The 18,910-nt window shown below is 40.8% G+C and overlaps 1 protein-coding gene and 1 long non-coding RNA gene across 2 annotated transcripts in view; one reads left to right on the forward strand and one right to left on the reverse strand.

The window, feature by feature from the left end:
• Positions 1-18,910, forward strand: part of LOC146548876 (uncharacterized) — a 100,016-nt gene that overhangs the window by 54,180 nt on the left and 26,926 nt on the right. The window lies entirely within an intron of this gene.
• edn1 (endothelin 1) lies at positions 11,574-15,061 on the reverse strand. Its single transcript, XM_085263159.1, has 5 exons — positions 14,867-15,061; positions 14,511-14,661; positions 14,081-14,230; positions 13,809-13,913; positions 11,574-12,615 (listed from the first exon to the last, which is right to left on the reverse strand). Exons 1-5 carry the CDS (start codon positions 14,925-14,927, stop codon positions 12,477-12,479), a joined length of 606 nt encoding a protein of 201 aa, XP_085119285.1. The 5' UTR covers positions 14,928-15,061; the 3' UTR covers positions 11,574-12,476.

Genomic DNA, 18,910 nt, shown 5'->3' on the forward strand with positions numbered 1-18,910 from the left:
ATCTGATTGGCTTGAAATTACCTGTCACTCCCTGGCACACGATTAGATTGTGATTGCTTGCTTTTTAAAATAATTTTAGGAGCTAATGCATTGCACAGATATTCATCATAATTTATGAGGTTGTAAATCTGCATGCCTAGATATTACTAATTCAAGTGCAGAGTTGAAAGATAATGGGCAGCAGCATGTGTTATTGTTATGGCTGAGATTTCTGTCAGATTCAGCCACAAACTTTTTTGTTGACAAGTTCCAACATGAACAATCATCTTGGCATCACTTATACAATGAAAAGCTAAGCTAAGGAGGATGATGATGGAGTATATAAAAAGACCGGACACAATGAGTCCAACCCAGATGTTTATTACTTGGCACCCATCCTGCCAAAACAGCAACCCAGACTCTTGGTGCTCTCGTCCCAGCGCAGGTTAGCCGACGCTGGCAGCTGGATGGCAGCGAGGCGCTCAGCCCTCGCTCAGGTCACTCACCTCAAATGAGTGGGCTTGGAGTGTTTATGGTCAGGACTCGTTGGTCCACGTTTTGCATGGAGACTGTAAACAAAAGGAAAAAAGGTGGTCTGGCTCTGTTTAAAGTTAAAAAAAGGTAGGGGCGAAAGCAGAATATTTTGAGCCGTTTACTTATTTACCTAAGCTGAGATGAAAAGATAATTATCAATGTTGTGTCTATGCTTTACACGTGAAGCTAAAATTAGGATGTATTATTATTATTTTAGAACTCCTACTAGAAATGCATGCTGAAGCCAGGAAACGCTGACTTTTTCTTGGGCTGGAGAATGTAAACGGAGGGAAACATCTAGTCTGCTCCTGTCCAGTGGTAACAGCACTCGCCTACCAGCATCTCTGAAGCTCACTAATTAACACATTGTGTCTGATCTGTTGCATTCAGAGTGTGAAAACAAAAAGTTGTGGTTTCAAGATGCCACCCTCAGTTCACTGTCGCCAAGCTTTAGCTTTGCAGTGCTTTTAAATGGGACCATCCTTATTTCCAACTCCATATATATTGCTGGACCCTACTAGAGTAGCTTTGCATGATGCACAGGTCAAAATAATCTTTAAACTGGCCCCTGGTGCAAACCCTTAGTAGCTCCACCTTCTGAAACAAGCAGTATTAATTCTTCTACCTTTAACACTTGTTTAAAACCAGCTGTTTTCTGACTGGCTGCTTCTCACAAACAGAGGGTTTGATCAGCGGGTGGGTGGAGCTTCTGTGTTTACACACTGTGGGATATCCTCACTTGGGGCAAAGAGTCAGAAAAACACTACTTGAAACAACTTTAATAGCAGTCTGAATCTTGAGCTTTTGGTTCAAAGGAATTACTTCTTCACACACTGACTTCATTTTGTGTCATTTTTATGCAATTAACAATTTGATCACTCGATCATTACATTCACACATATGGCTCGTGCAGCACCTCGACCCCCAGCCCCCCTACACTCCTTAAGGTTCCCGATATAACCTGTATTATTGTCCAGAGAATAGTCCAAATAACAAAACATGATGTGCAGCTTCTAAAGTATTTCTAAAGTTGTCCTTTCAGTTTCGCTTTCACCTGCTGTTGTGCTTTTAAGGCATTTAAACATCAAACCAAGTTACTGGCATTTTGAAGTACTGGAAAGGTTTTATGCAGAGGCCATGCTCGATGTAGACTTTAAATGTATAGCCAAAGCCAAGTTCAAACACCAGTCCCAGGGCGTTAATAATGGCTGAAAAAAAGCTATTTATAGCACATACTCACAACTAGAAGCTACTTGTTTCGATTGCATTTCTGCTCAAGTTTTAGCCCCGGATGTGTTTTATTCTGCAGGTATTTTCTGCACGGTGCTTTGCAGAATTTACGGTAATGTTTGATTGCTGTCATAATGTGTTAGAAAAGTGTTCATGCAGTAAATCCAAATGAAAATCTTTTTACATGAAAAAAGGCAGTTTGTGTTTTAAAGGCTTTTATTCTGAAGTATGTTGAAGGCTTTGATACTTTAAATGTATTAACAAATGAAAACAGAGGTAATGGCATTAATTGTTGATGAAATGTCTCTCTCAAGGTGGTTTACACACAAAAGCATAGTCTTCGCTGCTTTGTACACACCGTTCCCATCTATCAACGTTTACCTTGTGCGTCCTTCACGAGGCACAATAAGAGTTTCATCTCCACCTGCCTAGCAATGTAAGCAAACACGCCGACAAAAGAGAGCAAAACAAACAGCAGATGCTATTAATAACATGTTACCAGGACTGATACTGTAAGTGAATGTCCTCGTTTCTTCATGCGTTTCTCTTTCAGGTTATCCCTCGTAACTGAAATCAAATCTTAATCTGTCTGTTTGCAGAGTCAGCTCAGGGGAGTGTTTTTTGCTGATAATGTGAGGTTTATCCAGGGGCCAGTGTGTCAGCACTTTGCTGTTGGCATTTATAGCAGTGAGAGGAATATGGGTTAAAATTCTCGAGTCAGTCAGCGGCACTTTTTTTTTTTTTTTTTTGTAGTATAAGATAAACCTGAATCAGTTTAATTCTAAATGCAATGAATGAAAAGGATATTTTTACATCAGTTTGTTTGACTAAGAGCTGCTGATGTTTTGCAGGAAAAATACTTAATTTATGCAATAGATGCTCCAGCTGTGTGACAAGTGAAAGCAGTGTAGAAATTTGCATAGTTTTAAACCAGTAGGGGTAAAATGGACTCCAACACTACTTATTCAGCAGTACTGAAAAAGAAATGAAATTAATCTTATAAATTATCTTTATTCGAGTCAAAAAAGGTAGATTTGCTAGGGCATGCTCAGTGGCTATCGACTTGTCAATTAGCGAGTTAGCCAATGAGCATGCAGTATTACTCCCTCTTCACATCTTGATTCAAAACACCCAGATCCCAGTGACAAACATGCTCATCCTGAAGCTTTTTAACAGGACCTCACTAGCCAGTGGATAATGTTATGGTATGGTGGAGCTGAAATTACTGAGTTCCCAGTGAGAATTTTCAACTGCAACTCTCTTTGAAGGTTGGAACAGCCATAAACCCCCCACATAACTATCTCTGATCACGGCAGTACACATAAACATTAGTAACACTGTAAAACTATTGAGATGCCACTGTTGTGTATTTATGAGTAGCCAATCAAGCCATATGTAGAGCACTGACCAGCCTCTGTTGGTGAATATGTTACATTCTGTGTTTTTAAACACACCTCAGACTGATGATGACTAAAGGAATCCGACATCAGTCCATCCTTAACACTGTCTATTAGTATAGCATGCTAACATTTGGCAGAAAGTAAAGTGCAAGTAAGGCTGAGGAGAGTGTCATTAGTCCAGTGATAAACTCGATATTCAATCCAAGCCCTTCTAGAAGCAAAGGCTCTTGAAAACACCTTCAGAAACTTGTTTGGGCAGTTATTTAGACACATTATCCAGATTAACTTTAATTTCAGATGTCACACGGACATAAAAGTGCTTGTTTTAGACTCACCACTCAAGTATGATAATAACAGTGTAATGACTTTTCCCCAAAATAAAGGTTTTAAAAGCTTCCATCACGGTCAAACTCTCCCATAGACTTCCCATGGTTTCGTGTTATCATAGCCAGGGGTGCACATAAGTGGTCCGCAGGTGCGCATGCGCTGTCAAAATAAAAGACGCGGACCAGATAAGAAGTTGCAACGCGCGTTTGCGTACATAAGATTTCCTGGAGGAGGACAGACATTTGTTTAGAACTCTTAACGCTGGCTTCAAACAAATGCCAGCTCACCTCCTGCAACCACTTTCCCGAGAATGCGCGCTTCTTTTGTGGTTCGGACTCCTTCTGACATTTCTTTGGAGGTGGAGGAACACCAAAGTACTTGCTTAAAGGAGCTTGCTTCTTCAACATCTTTAAGAGTTCTAAACAGAGTCTGTTATCTGGTGGTGCTGATGTAAACCCAAGAGATCGGTGGGATGTATCTTCTGGATACCATGAATGCACCAACATTTCATTGAGAAGATAAAGGTAAAAACCTTGACTCGGAAAACTCGAGAGGAACACAGCAGTCACTGGAATTTGTCCTATTGGGTAGTGAAGTAAAAACATTCATGCCAATCTGTCTTGTTGTTGTCGACATGCCTGAGTCATGAAAGTGGTGGTCTTAGCGACTGACACTGCCATGCCTAAAGCGATGGTGCTGCTAAACTAAAAATAACTGAAAATGTTTCTGTATTTAAGCTTTAATTGACGTTAAGCCATTCTTCTACAGTAGCTCGCCCTCAGGCGGAGTCTTGTCAGCCAGGATGATGAATGTTGGGTGGGTGAATTACTGGATCAGGAATGCTCTCAGACTAACAGCTGTTAGCCACGCAAACAGAAAAATGCAAACAGTTACTTCAACTCCCACATAAATAAATATTTTATTATGTTTTTAACTTTGTATGCATGAAGTTTCATGATGTTTTTAACTTTGGTCGCTTCATGCATACAATCAGATGCAGCATTAGAAGCACCTCTGCGTGGAAACTGCTCTGCTGAGGATGTTTTGTAGTGTTTTGCGCCGTATCGTTTGGGCCCGTTGGTCAACGGGTGGGGCTCAGATTGGGCACTGAGGAGTTTTCTTTGTTTTGCTCGAGCCGTTCCTGAGCAGGTTTTGTGTTGTGTTTCCCTGAAACTGAAACTGCTTATGAAAAACATTTTAGTTAACTGAAACTGTTGTGGACAGAGTAGAAAAGTGAAGACAACGTTAAACAGTATTTTATAAAAATGGCAAAAAAACCCAACCGAGATCTAAAAATTTACCCTTCTGACAAACGCATCCATCTATAATCCATAACGATAAAGCTTAATACTGAAACTAAACCTTTTTAAACAATAAAAACTAAACCGAAACGGGCAAAAATGAACTAAAAAACAAACATTTAAAAGCACATTCAAATGAAAACATCTATTTAAAAAAAAATCTGTCAAGTTTAGCTTCAGGCTCAAAGCCATTTAGCAGAACACTGAATTATAAGAAGATGATTAATGTTATTCACTTTATCTAATGGGTTAAAGGTCGTTGTCATTACTCACAGGGAGACTTCCTGTAAGGGTGAAAGAACTATTTTATTGATCGATCATATTTTTTCCGTTGGCACCGATCAGTTTTACAGGTTTGGTTGCGCCAATAGAAAATATTTGAATGATTAGATAATTATTTAATGATTTTAAATAACTAACTGGGTTTATTACATTTGGCCTTGATTCAGTCCAGCTGTTACACCCTCCCTCTTCACATGAGTGTAGCTCATGTGTGAAGTCACTCTTTAATGGTTTTGTTATTAATTCAGTTGAATTACATTATTTTTAATATAGCAACAGTCACTTTAAAGCCTTTTCTACTGCAGAGTAAAGAAACAAAACCCCAACAGTCACAATGACTGCTGGAGCTGTCCAGTACAACAGTGATCAGTCAAACTGTGTACAATAATACAATAAAGCCTTGTGTGTTGGCAAGCAAACAGTGCATCTCCAGCGTCGTGCTGGTGCTTCCCGTGGCCGAGACATCAAAAGCTCCCATTGGCACAGATTAAATATTAGATGTGTCGTACTCGGTCCACAACAAGTGAGACAAACACAGTGAAAGTGGGTTGGGAGAGGGTTTGGTGTCCCATTATACCTGGACTCTGTAGTAGTAGTATGTGTAGTATGTGCAGTATTACTATAGGTAAGATTCCCACAACTCCTCATGAAAAGTGATATATAACCAATGGTCAGTACCCAAGCTTTGCACACCATCATGCATTGCACTGAAGGGAAAATAGCAGAGCATCACAACATAAACTAACCAAGGAATTTACAATAGAAGTTAAGCTCAGTATTTATTCATAACAGAAATACACATGTGATACCAACGACTCACTGCAATGAAACATGTAAAGTTAATTATTTTTGCCATTAGCAGATGTTAATGTTCATAAAGTTTAATATGTTTAATCTCTTTGTTTTAAGAGTTTCATTTTCTTTAATAGTTATACAGTGGTATGGCACGCAGATCATCCAGTACGAGACAGTAAAGGCGTACCTGTGATCAGCAATGTTTTTAGTTTGCTTCATCGTTTTATCACAAAAATATTCACCTGGCTCTTCATCGCTGTCTCAGCTCTCCTGCTTTACCCCAACAGCTGTGACTGGTTTTAATGTTGTGGCGGATGGGCGTACATGTTATGTCATCTGTATATATTTAGACTTTGATGGCGAATCTGTTTTTCATCGCCTGCTGACTTTGACTGATTTAATTTTATACACTGGAGTTCACACCGAGGCTGGTTTCTGAAAGTTTGTGTATAATTCTTTGCGTTCTGAGCATTCCTCCTCAAATGTGTGTGACACTGTGAGACAGGCGCAGCACGGTTAAATAAAGCCGTGATGGAAACGCAGAGGTATAAGTGCCGACTCATCTCATCCCCACAAACATACTTGTCAGCAGCAGAGCATTTTCAGAATATCTCAGGGATATTCTGAAAATGCTCCTCAGTGTTTGTCGTGCTCCTGCCAGGCAGGGAGGGTCAGGCAGGACTAAGAGTGGGATTACAGGAGTGCTGAGAGATACCAATAATCAGCCCAAGTGTTTCAGGCCTCCTCGCCAAGATGTGATGACAAATCGAGACTCACTTCAGCGTGCCAGTTTCCAGTCTCACCCTCACAGGCCAACATCTTCCACTACAAACCCAACCCTGAATCCTCAGCCTCAACCTCCCACACTGGTTTCATTTGCTCCATCATCCAGCAGCCCACTCCTGATAACCTTCTCAGCCAAACACTGAGTTTGGCTCATGCAGCCAGGGTAATTAATCCGCTCTGGTGGGGCCGCAGCCGAGTTTCGTGATGCTTTCGCACACCTGGGAGTGTTGGTTGGAAAAACAGGGCGTGTGGAGGGAGAGCCAAGCGTTGGGCACACGTCAGAAGCAGAGGCCACCATGCCCTGCCCAGACGTTCCTCGCACAGGTTCCTATTGTTCGGCTCCCGCGCTCGAGAATTCCTGTCGAGTCGAGGAGATTCCTTCACGGGTAATGGGCTATTATGTTGTGCTCGCTCTATTGAATAGACTAATGAGTTATGCCAAAAGCTAATGTCTCAGGGGAGTTCTCTGCACAGAGCTGCGTAGCACAGACTCAGTGCCATTGTGTTCAGACCCCCCTGTCCGTTGGCATGCTGTTAACCTGATCAGTGTGCAGGTACAGTGAGGCATCTCCTTTTAGCAATTATCCTGCAGACCTGAAAACTTAATAAAGCTACACCTGACTCATGGTGTAAAATCGAGGGCATTTAAAGGCTGAGGAGATAAGAACAGAGTCATAAAAGTAAACATGCAACAATCACGCTGATAAAAGTAATCTGACAACAAACTGCACAGTCACTGTTGTAAAAGAGCCAAAGTGATATAACATTTTTTTCAGCAGAAGTCTGTTAATATTTATATTGTCAATACTTTAGCACTTGATTTTTCCATAGCGTTATCTTACCATCAAAACATACGGTGAGCTTACTACTTTACTACTTTACCTTACTCCATTTTTACCAACCGCAGCATTAATGTAATAAGAATTTAAGTTTATGTTTTAACGACGGCCACATACATACCAATACTTAAAGACGATTAAATACATTTTAATTCCAGTTAATTTCCTTCTGAGCTGTGATGTAGCCACTTTTACACAACTACAAAATCCAAATCCTTCTGCCACCACCCAACACTGATGTTGTGCATCACCTTTATGTCATGGATTACATTCGTTAACCTGACTGAGCATGTAGAAGAATGCCTTAATGGATTGCTGTTATTGTTCATTTTCACCTGTGGAAGAAGCATTCAGATATTGCTCACCTCACCGCATGAGATCTTAACTTAATCTAAAGTTAAACACGCTTATTGTTGAATTTAAAGACTGTGGTAAAAGAGGCCTGCGGTTGTTACAGCGTGTGTTTTTTGTTGTAGCTGTCTGCATATATGCTGAGTTTCATTGTATTTGTTCCATTTTTAATATGCTGAGAGTTTGTACAGCTGCTGGTTTGGCCACGTCTGTCTTTCAAAATTAATTTTTAGCTCAAAGGTAGGTAAAAATGATCTAGTCCTTAGCAGGTCTTAAGATTAGGTAAATACTGCCTCAGATGAACAACAATACAGGAAATATGACAGTGTGTCAGTATTTATTTACCCAAAGCTAAGCAAGAATGCGGTGTGTGAAAAATTAAGTACACCCCAGGATTCAGTAGCTAGTGGAACCACTTTTAGCAGCAATGACTTGAACAAATTGTTTTCTTTATGACTTTATCAGTTTGTCACATTATTGTGGAGGAATTTTGGCCCAGTCTTCTTTACATTGTTATCTTTGTTTCAGGTAATCACATATCCACAGCTCTCGTCAGGTCCTCCCACAGTATTTCAGTCGAGGCGATGTCTGGACTTTGGCAGGGCGATTGCAACACCTTCTTTTTCAAACATTTTGTTGTAGATTTGTTGCTGGGACTTGAGAGTGCTTTGGTATACAGACGAGTTCTTCGTGGCTGCAAAATGAGCCCAAATCATCACACCTCCACCACCGTGCTTAATTTATGTTGTGCTTGCTGATTTGCTGTGTTTGGTTTTCTCCAACTGTGATGCTGCACTGCATTATGGCCAAAGATCTTGGCTTTTGTCTCGTCTGTCTAAAACATTGTTCCAGAAGTCTTGTGGTTTGTTCAAATTGAGCTTTTTAAACCTAAGCTGTGCTGCTGTGCTCTTTCATTTGTTGTTTTTTTGCATATATTGTTGCTTCCTGCTAACCAGGGCCTGTAGCGTCAGAGATGTAAGCCTATTTTGTCTGCACATTAGTACTTCTATTTCACAGAGACATATCCATGCTTCTGCTTCCATTAACAGGATTTTTGTTTGGCTGCGCTGACCACTGCACCTGGGATTAAGTCCAGCTTTTTTGCGTGTCATCTAAACTTTCTCATTATTGTCTGAATCTTTGGTCCTGACTGTCTCCTGCAGCAGACATGCCTCCAAATTGTTTTGCAAACAAACAGTAGGTCTGTGTGGAAAATGTGACTTCAGCATTGTTATGATTGGACTCAGAGCGCGGGAGGACACAGCAGTGTTTCTTACAGCACGCCCGAGGCACAGAAACCACCGCGGATTTGTTTGCTAAATGGGCTGGATAGATAAGACTTTTCACCCAATTTGCATTGGATTGTTTTTTAGCTGCTAGTTCAAGCAGCTCTCCGATGAGTGATGGCGGAACAATCTGGGCATGCCAGTGTTTGAGCCGAACCAAGAACAACTTGTATCACGTTCATTAAAGAGCAGGGACGTGTCTGACAGATTAATCCAGCAGATTCACGCCGTTTTAATCTCTGCTTTGCAAGAATAAGTGCTTGGAGATCTTTAATGTATGATATAACTGTAGGTTTAGCTGTTTTTGTGAGTCCTGTCCAGTATTACTGTGAAGCTTATGGTGTAACGAAGCAAAGTTTTGCTTCGTTACACCACTTTGCTTCGTTACTGAGTTTAATGCATGCATATGCATATGTGGCGTCAGGTTACAGGGTCATTCCAGAGGTAATCGACAAAATGTGGAAAAAAATCAGGTACGTTTTTTTAAACTATAAGTTTAGGATGTTAATGAAGCTACATTTTATCATCATGTCACTTTGACATGTCGTGAAAGTGAGTAAAGATGGGCTGAAATGTTGCTTTTTGTCAATTAGCATTAATTTTCCTGGATGTTTTTAGCCCGAATGACTTTATACAATGCTGTTCAAAAGTCTTGAGCTCGCCATCATTTCTTTATACTTTCCTTCCAAGGAGTCTGCAGACCTAAGTCAAGGGGTGAAGCAGCGTTGTGTCTAAACGTAACAGACAACAAAGAAAGAACCAATTTTAAACTGTATCTTTAAGTGCTTTGTTTACTAGCAACCTGTTGTTTTGTACCAAAAACGTGATTTCAAACACTTATATGCATATATCTGCATGGTGTGTAGTGTGTCTTTAAAAAATTTGAGGAAACTGGATTAGTAGAGATCGAAAACAGGACAGACCTAAAAAAAACTATTTACATCAAATAAAGATCAAATCATGCAAATCGCGAAAAGACCAGGCAGAGGACCTGAGCGATGTGTCCGGCCCTTCAGATGTTCACTGAGGGGTAAAGGTGGCTGTCATGAACCCATTTTTGATGAAAGGAAATGGGGATAAACAGCTAAAGTATTCCAAATTATACAGGAGCTGGGCTTAAAAATCTGTGGTAACAGGTCTTTTTCAGTTGAATTTTTCCTGCCACAGTCTGAAGACATGGATGTTGGGTTCATTCCTGTGTTAGCCCTGCTATAGACTAGCAACCTGCGCAGGGGTGTACCCTTCTTTTTACCCTATGACAGCTGGGAGAGAGCCCAGTGCCCATCCAATGCTAAATTGGATAAGCACTTAAGAAAATGGATGGATCCTAGAGTAACATATTTTCAACACTTTGGTTTTCAGTCAGCTTTCTTTATGACCTCTATTTGACCACTTAGTTGAACCATGCAGCTGCAGTTGGCTTGTGCTCTTCCAACCTGCTTGTCTGTGGGAGAATCCCAGCTGATGATGAAGGTTACAGTCCACAGTCCACATCTGTCTTCTAAGCATTTGAGACCGATTTTAATTTTAAACGATGCACCAGCACATTGCTGAATATCTGCATCCCCACTCTCAGTGGCCGATACTTATTATTTGTGTCAAGTCAATTTTGGTCATGCTAAATGTTTAAAAATACTGTAACGAGGAGCTGAAGAACTCTGAAACTTTAAAATGTCAAATATCAGTCTCATGTCAGTATCAGTACTAGCCCAGAAGTTCATACACTAATTTCTCTTAATTCCTTCAAAGCTGACATTTCCATGTCTCTAGGGTTTCTTTTTGCAGCAGTGATAATAGCTGGATGAATGATTTACTGAAATAAAACGAAGTTGACTCGCGAGCCAAGATTAAATTAAAAGATATGCACGGAAGCTCCTGAGAGGAGAACAGCTGCCCCTGGAGGAGGAGGAGTGGTAAAGGTCGACGAGGAGACAGCAAGCGTACGTAATGACCTGTATGTGTAATGATCATTAAAGGTGAGCCGGGAGGTCGTGGCAGGTTGGAATGAGAACTACATAAGAGTGACACGCGCTGTACTTTGCTGAGTCACTTGGTGGTAAAATGTGGAAACTTTGAGGTGGATACATAAAAGACACATCTTACAGGGTTGAACATAAACCGCGTGCTGGATGTGCGAGCTGCTGGAAGAAACCCGACGTCCACTTTCAGCTCGTTTAGAAATTGCACTGTACACACAGGTTTGTTGCCGAGATGAAAGGCCATGTTTAGCTGCGTTTGACTGCTCTTTGCCTGCACTTTCTTGTTACCTCTCAGTTTGTCTGTCTTTATCTTGTTGCTCACACTTTGCTTTCTGACTTTCCCTTTTTTTATTTACCAACTTAAAACCCTGCATACTGAACACATGCAGCTTTCGTCCCAGTTCAGAAACTTTAATCCCACATTCATTCTTTCTTCAGCGGAAAATGAACCTTTGACGTGACAAAAAATGAAGGAGCCGATCCGTCGCTTTTAAATAAACGTATCAAATTTATTAAAGTTTGCCCAGAATTCGGCACGTTGGCGACCAATCATTTCGCAGAAATGACAAACCAAACAAACAAAGGATCGACCAATATGGCCATCTAATTACAATGTGTAAAAATGATAAATAAATAGAGAGCAGCACATGTAAGCAACAAAGTTACTGAAAACATAAATTATGATGAGTGAATGGCAAGAAATCAGTGATAACATCTGGAATACAAAAAAAAGGCTCCCAGCAGCTGACACACAGGAGACACCCTGTTAGGTAAATACAGTTTCAGTCAGTGAAAACATGTCTCGAGCAAAGCCATGATACAAGGCACATAATCCCTTTTACTGACAGATGATCTGTTATTGCAGTTGTGTGCTAGGAAAAAGAAACTATGGCATTTTCAGAATATACAGCAGAGATTTTTTTTTATTCTGTTAGAAAGATTTGAGTACATTCCTCTCTGTAATATCAGGTTCATGAAATGTTATTTGGTGTCTGTTTTTTTTTTGCTTTGTTTGTTTGTTTGTTTGTTTGTAAAGTCAATAAGCGTGAGTCTCTGACCGTGACATCTGAAAAGATCAATGAGTGTCCTTGATTTTTGCAGATTGTGGCCAAGTTCTCTTTTTCAGCTTGTCTCCTTTCACCCGAACTCCTTGTAATGTCTCTAACGTCATTCTGGCGTCTGAAGAAGTGCAGCCCGGTCGAGCTGTCTGTGCTCTCTGCTCTGCTGCACTCGTGAAACCGACATGGAGTCGGTTATAGCCGGCCTTATGCGGGCTACCCGCTTCCTTCCTGAGGGGCGCTGCTGCACAGAAGTCCCCGCTGGCTTTAGAGAAGGTTTAAAGCCCCTTCCTGCCTCTGTATGACAGTGCAGAGGAAAGCAGTCTTCTTTAGGAGGCCACGCTCTCGCCCTCCCATGCTCTCGCCCTGTGGTGCTGTCTCACCCTCCACTTCTCCAGGAACAGGCGGGTTTTCAGCGCAGCCCTGAGCGCTGGAGGCAGTGCCCGTTTATCACTGTTGTTCTTCAACCTGTAGATAAAGGCATAAAGCCATTAGACATGCAAACCGGTGACTTTGCAGATTATGTAAAAAGCAGGTGTGTGAATTGGAGCAGTCAGTCAAACACATTCAAAACAAAGTTGTTACTCCTGAGTGGTTCGAGAAGATGGATGTTTGGAGTTTTATGATTCCAATTATTAATAAGTGAGAAAGTACAGACATGTGGCGCCGCAAACTTTGAGACATGACAGCACATGAACGCGGCTCCTTTACCCACACGGCTCCCACAGTTAAGCGACGTAAAGTGGCAGAGCTTACTCGAGGTGAATTCCACACGATCCTAGGAGTTTTATGGAATTTATAACGCAGCTCAGTCATCATAAGTTTCAAGGAATTCCTCGCTTGGGGGTTAATCTCTAAATTTCTGCTTCTGAACATGTGCTGGCTGTTTTTATCCTGCAGGCTCACGGGTGTTACGCTCACAAGAGCTGACATATTTCACGCTACAAAGGGGCCTCGTGTTGCTGTGAGGTTGTACAGGGGCGAGTATAGAGGGTGGCCATGGGGTGGTGCACGGCCCCCTGCTGCCCCACCAGCATCAAAAGTGCTATTGGACTAGAATTGGACAAGAGTGTTAAAGCACTTTTAATTATGTATCTACAGCTTTTTACTTCTACTCCACTACATTTTAATACAAATATAGTACTATTTACTCTATTTAGTCATTTTTTTCAAAGCTTTAATTTAACTAATGGTGATTTTTAAATATGAATCAACTAAGAAATGTTGCTGTTATTATAAATTAATATACCCAGAAGTATTTAAATTATTTAAAATCATCACCAGCTGCAGGATGAAAGTAACAAACAAGAATTATTACCCACAGTATCATATATATGATTCTGTGTAGAGTATATTTTGATGCTAAAACCTTGAGAATGTTAAGTAAGATTGTGACTTTTTCTTAAGTAAAGAGATCAAATGCTTGTTTCCACTGTGCCACTTTGTCCTGTGTTATTGCACAGGGCCACATGGGAGCATGAGAACAATGCCCTCTATAGATTTCAAATCAAATATTTTTGATTTCTTTCTTCTTGTTCTTTGTCCTTCCAGTCCCTCCCTATTTAAAAAAAAATCCTTTTAATGTCCCTGGTTGTAATTGCCACTTTATTTTGCAAATACTGCGGTGTTTATCCCTCTTTAGTGCAAGCGTGTTGTTTTACCTCTTAATCCTGTCCGTGTCTGCTGCCAGCTTGTGTTTGCGCTGCGCCCCAGCACCGTCGTCGCCCCCGGGGGAGCGAATCACCACGTCGGCCGTTGTCTCATACCTGAGAGCGGGAGCAGAAACACGCGATGAGAACAGGATCACATTTCAGTTATTCATTTTCTACACAAAACCTGTCGCCACATGTGATGGAGACAATCAGGAGTAACAGACTGGGAGCGTCTTTTGGTGTCACTGTCAGTAAATATGCTTTGGCTGTGTGAAGCGCACCTGAGGCGGTTTTCAGGCCGGCAGAAGTTCAGGCAGGTGTTGTCGTTTTCCCGGACACACTGGCAGCGAGGTACGCTCCTGGGTGCGCTGGAGTCCGCGAGCGCGCGCCGCGTCCGCGGAGCGTTGCCGAGTCCGTACGAGACCACGCGCCTGGATGCGACAGAGACACAGTTAGAATCATAAAACTAAAAGAGTCAAAAACTGAAAACTAAACATGCTTAAAAACATATCAGAAGACTGTTGAATGCGATTCAATTTTGTTGTTTCGCTTTCACGTGCAAAAATACAAATAATCGGAGATTGCTTAAAGAGAGTAAAAACGCATAATTTATCGCAAAACTTCGTCAAACATCAATCTAAGCGATTTACTTTCTCTTTACACATGTTTACACGCTGCTGGAGACCACTAACCACACTTAAAAATACTTACTCAGGTGTGTTGACCCATATGATGTCCAGGTGGCAGAAATAGACGCACTCCTTGTCCTGGAACGATGCGCAGGAACAGCGTTTGGTCCGCACATGGCGCCCCTCTTTGACGGTGGAGGCAGTGAGCGCGTCTCCGGCGGGGGCCGACAGGACTGTAATTACAGCGTCGTTATCAAAACACAATCTACAAGCTATTAAACTAAAGAGAAGTTGAGACTAATCTGCATAACTGCAGGCTGGGGATGTTTTTGATTTGATTTGCTTTCACTCAGCATGGTGAGTGGTTTGCTCGGTGTTTATATACATTTACGTAAAATTAAGTTTATAAGTGGTTGGAAAAAATCTCGCAAAAGTTACCTGTGGAGGAAATCCAGGAGTACATCACTGATAACACGGAAATCCAAACGTATATATCCATAGTTTGCAGTAAAGTAGTGCTGAAGAAAATGAATAATCCCTCAGAGGTGAGAAAACGAGCGTGTATCCCTCAGAGCGTTTCAGCGAGAGTCCTCGGAGATTCGCGCAGGAGCGCAGAAGAGTCGGTCTACAGTCTCTGTTGTCAGTGTGGGCCCACATGTGCAGCCCTTTGACTTTATAGTACAAGTGCTTCCCACCTCCCCTCCTCCCCCTGCAGCGCTGTACAGTTTTGTCCTTTGGCTTGTACCCAGACAATAATGTTTGTTAGCAGTCGGTCCCTGATAAGGGGCCGTGCAGGCCAAGTTGAGGAGTTTGAGATGCTTTGGTTCCAAGTTTGGGGGTGTGGGGAGTGTGGGGGGAGACTCCAGACGAGTAAATGCGACCTGAGCCGTACTCATCTAGTGGTGCTCTGATTAGACAGCAGGTGGCAGTCTAGTGACAGCATTTCTGCTTTTGCAAATTCAAATTCACTGTAGACGTTTAATACATCAGCGTCAGAGGGGACTTGGGGCTATTTAGCAGAAATATAGCTGAAGCACACAGAACTACAAAAAATGTTGATGCTTCACTTAAAGTGTATCAGCATGAGTTCTTTCTGAAAATTACTCAGTTTTTCCTGCATAAAAAAAATAAACCTCAATAAAGATGCCTTAGCCTTTTCTGAAAAATTAAAAAATGTCCCCAGGATTATAATAAAAACATGTTAACAGCCAGGCTTAGTATTCTCAACAATTAAATACATAATGGAAGTTTTGATAAACAACAATAAGTAAGGCCTTGGTTCCCATACACGTGACTTGGTATTTAGTACTAAATATACCATTTTGTGCATTATCTGCACAAAAAGTGATGAGTGGAATTTAAAAGTGCCTTATGCCCTTTTTTAATGAGAGGATGAATTAATTTTCTTTAGCTTTATCTTATTTGTAGGCAACAACGGTCGCAACTGATGGTGAATAGGAGGCAAACTTTGTGAAGGGGAAAAGGAGTGGTTCATTTTCTTGTGTGAAGCAGACAACAGGTACCTGCAGAGTACCCATGACCCAAAGGGAGGTAGAGACTAATTAGAAACCATCATGAAAGGTACGTGTAGGTATGTAAGGTATGTGCCTTCAGCAGGATCAGAGATTCAGGTGATGGAGAGAAACTATATGGTTTTGGAGCTTTAAAAATAACAGCTGGCAAAAACGCTGTCAAGTAAAAGTATAACAGGCATAATAATTTTACATTCTATTGATAACGAATGCACCGTATTGTGTCTGCAGTCAAGTGAAATAATTCTTTCAAACTACAGCAGCATAACAGCTTAAAGACACAATTTGAAAAAAGCAGTGCCATCCATACTGGCACAAAGGCTTTAAAGCAGTTGGTTTAGTCTCCAGCACTCTTTTTACTGCACCTCCCCTTAACTTAGATAATGATCTCAACTTTTCTTTAGAATTGTAGTGTCTTAAATCTGACCTGTGATCTACACATTGGGGGAAAAAAAACCAAAATCAAAGCGCAAGAAAAGACCCAAAAAATTTGACTTTATTTTTATTAGTGTAAAAATTAGTCTAAAAATGTAAGTGTACCTTTTTTAAAATGACCTTACAATGAGTGAATATATACACTCATTGTAAAACTCTAACCATGAATACACCCACTCACTGACTAAACCTGTGAAAAACAGAGAGCAGCATGATCATTTTTAGTGGAAAAACTTTCTCACGTATTGTTTCATGACGGGAAAATAAACTCAAAGCAAGCTTAAATGGAGTATGAACCCGATTAGACCTCTACAGCACAATGCAATTTGTTTCTTCCTTCATTTCCTACTTTAATACACATATCAATATCTAAGACTGTGAAACAGTACAAAGTATTGTCCGCTGCATCCACTTAATCACAGCTTCTAATAAGATATTCCAGCATTTTCTTAAGAAGCCAGCATGTGTTCGTATTGGGACTCGTGTCGTCCACTCTCTGTATAATCTGCACGGCTGCAGATCAAAATGTTGGTCTGCTTGTTCATGAGCTGGAAAAAAGAAGTGAGTTTAATGTGAGTCATTCTCTCTGTTCTTCACAGCATTGTTTGCCTGAAACAATACATTACATAACCGAAGCAAACAGCTTTTTCTGGGGTCCCTTTGGTCATGATTTTTGCCGGAGATTAAACATCTCAGCTGATAAGTATGGCCCAAATGGAGTGTCCTATTTACAGATTAATTGTAGTCGAATTCCACATATGACATGTTTGTAGCGTGTAGGGTATTTTGTGATTGTCTGTTGTCTTGCGTCACCCCTTGCGATCACAAGTTGGAGCAGACTACTTAATCTGATGGTTTCCCTCCATCACCAGTTGTAATAAACCGTGGAAACCGAGGGGTACTTCATTTTCAGACACACTTTGCTGTGGGCAGCAGTGGAAAATTGGTCTTGTTTGCATGTGTGTGCATGCCCATAGTGGAAAAGTCTTAGGTAAAGTATCCTGTCGTGCTCTGATGCCCCTACTCAGAAACTGGCCTCGAGAGTTTCCACTGGCTGGGAAAACAAGTTTGTCCAGGAAAGAAACAAAGCAGGGGAGCTGCACCACGAGCAGATTTGTAAGGTTTGGATTAAAAATTTTGGCACTCAAGTTTAAATCATGCATGGTGTGCTTAAGCCTTTAGAAACAGCCCAGGTTTTCTTCTGTTTTGGCTCTTCGCTTCATCAGTGTTGCAGATCTTGACCTCTAGGGGTCTCTGTTTGCTTTGCTATAGCTTCACCCACAGCAGCCAGCCCTGAGGGAGGAGGGGTGGGAGGATTAGTCTTCAGTGTGGATGGATGAGTCACCTTTCTGAATGGTGAAGAACAAGGTTATCACTGAAAACCTCTTAAGACGACAGGGAAGTTTTCCTCACTGAGGCCAGATTGCCATGTTTGAGCTCTCCATATCGTCACTTTTTTATTTGTATAAAATAAATCAATTCGAAGTTTAGATCGAATTCTACTCGTTAAAATCAACAAATTGCAATATTTAGGGAATGTTTATCATTAAAGAGTGGTAGTAAGTGATACATTTAAAAAAAAAAAAAAAGGAAAGAAAAAAAAGATTGAACTATGGTTCAAGATTGTTGCAGTATTTTTTCATCATTTAACACAGCCCAGTGAGCATGCTGATTTTCATTCTGCTCAGGTCTATGCAAAGGTTAGAACACAGAACAGTGCTGAAGCAAACGTGTGCAACATCATCTTTCTGAGAGGTAAGAAACTAAAGTCTGAACACTGAAAACAAACATAACCACCTACTTGTAATTTAAGAAGCTCCATTTTTGGCTCTGCAGAGCATATTTTCATGGTTTAAACTATTAAGATTAATATGTGTGCTTCACATGGCAGTTTGATGTAATTGCTTTGGGGCACCAGATATTAATGACACGCATTTAATGTGTTCATTTCGTAATGAAATCCCTTTGGGCAAGTGGGTTATTTTATTTGCAGTTGTAACAAACAGTTTGCTGCTCATTAATTCATCTTTCAGATCTTTTCCTGTTTGGTCTGCAAAACTTTCCGAGTTTTAAAATAAAGTCAAAAAACCCTAAAAACCAAGCTTATCATTGCAAATCCAGTTCTGTTTTAAAACATAAGCTTTAAAGTATTTCCAGGAAATGTAATTGATTTATTTATTGTTAGACTGAAACACTCCACCTGTCACCTGTAACCGATTCACAAGTCTGACACAAAAATTGTCTAATGACAATCTTGCTCTAGTAATGGCTACAAGTCTGAGAAGACCAATAATAATTCATGTAACTGAGTCACCCGTAAGATGAGGGTAACATGAAGTGTAAAGTGTACGTTAAGATCCATTTTTCACTAACTGGAGCATTTCTGATGTGGCTTCATTAACTATACATCCATAGTGTAGTGGTTTACACATTTGCCTAACACGTGAAGGCTCCAAATTCCTCTGGGGTGGGATCAGGTGTTAAATAAATAAATAAATCTGCCAAATCAAACATG

This window comes from Mchenga conophoros, linkage group LG22 (assembly GCF_057382185.1).
Source record: "Mchenga conophoros isolate Kocher_MC1m ecotype Shallow Benthic linkage group LG22, M_conophoros_male_GT1.1, whole genome shotgun sequence".
Lineage (NCBI taxonomy): Eukaryota > Metazoa > Chordata > Actinopteri > Cichliformes > Cichlidae > Mchenga > Mchenga conophoros.

Bases quoted from the DNA above. Each gene is read 5' to 3' on its own strand.
- edn1 (XM_085263159.1), bottom strand. From the start codon at position 14,927: ATGGATATATACGTTTGGATTTCCGTGTTATCAGTGATGTACTCCTGG. The intron at 13,914-14,080 runs GTGCGCTTCACA...TCCCGCTCTCAG, and splicing joins CGGCCTGAAAACCGCCTCAG to GTATGAGACAACGGCCGACG. The intron at 12,616-13,808 runs GTAAAACAACAC...CTTTATCTACAG, and splicing joins GACACGGACAGGATTAAGAG to GTTGAAGAACAACAGTGATA.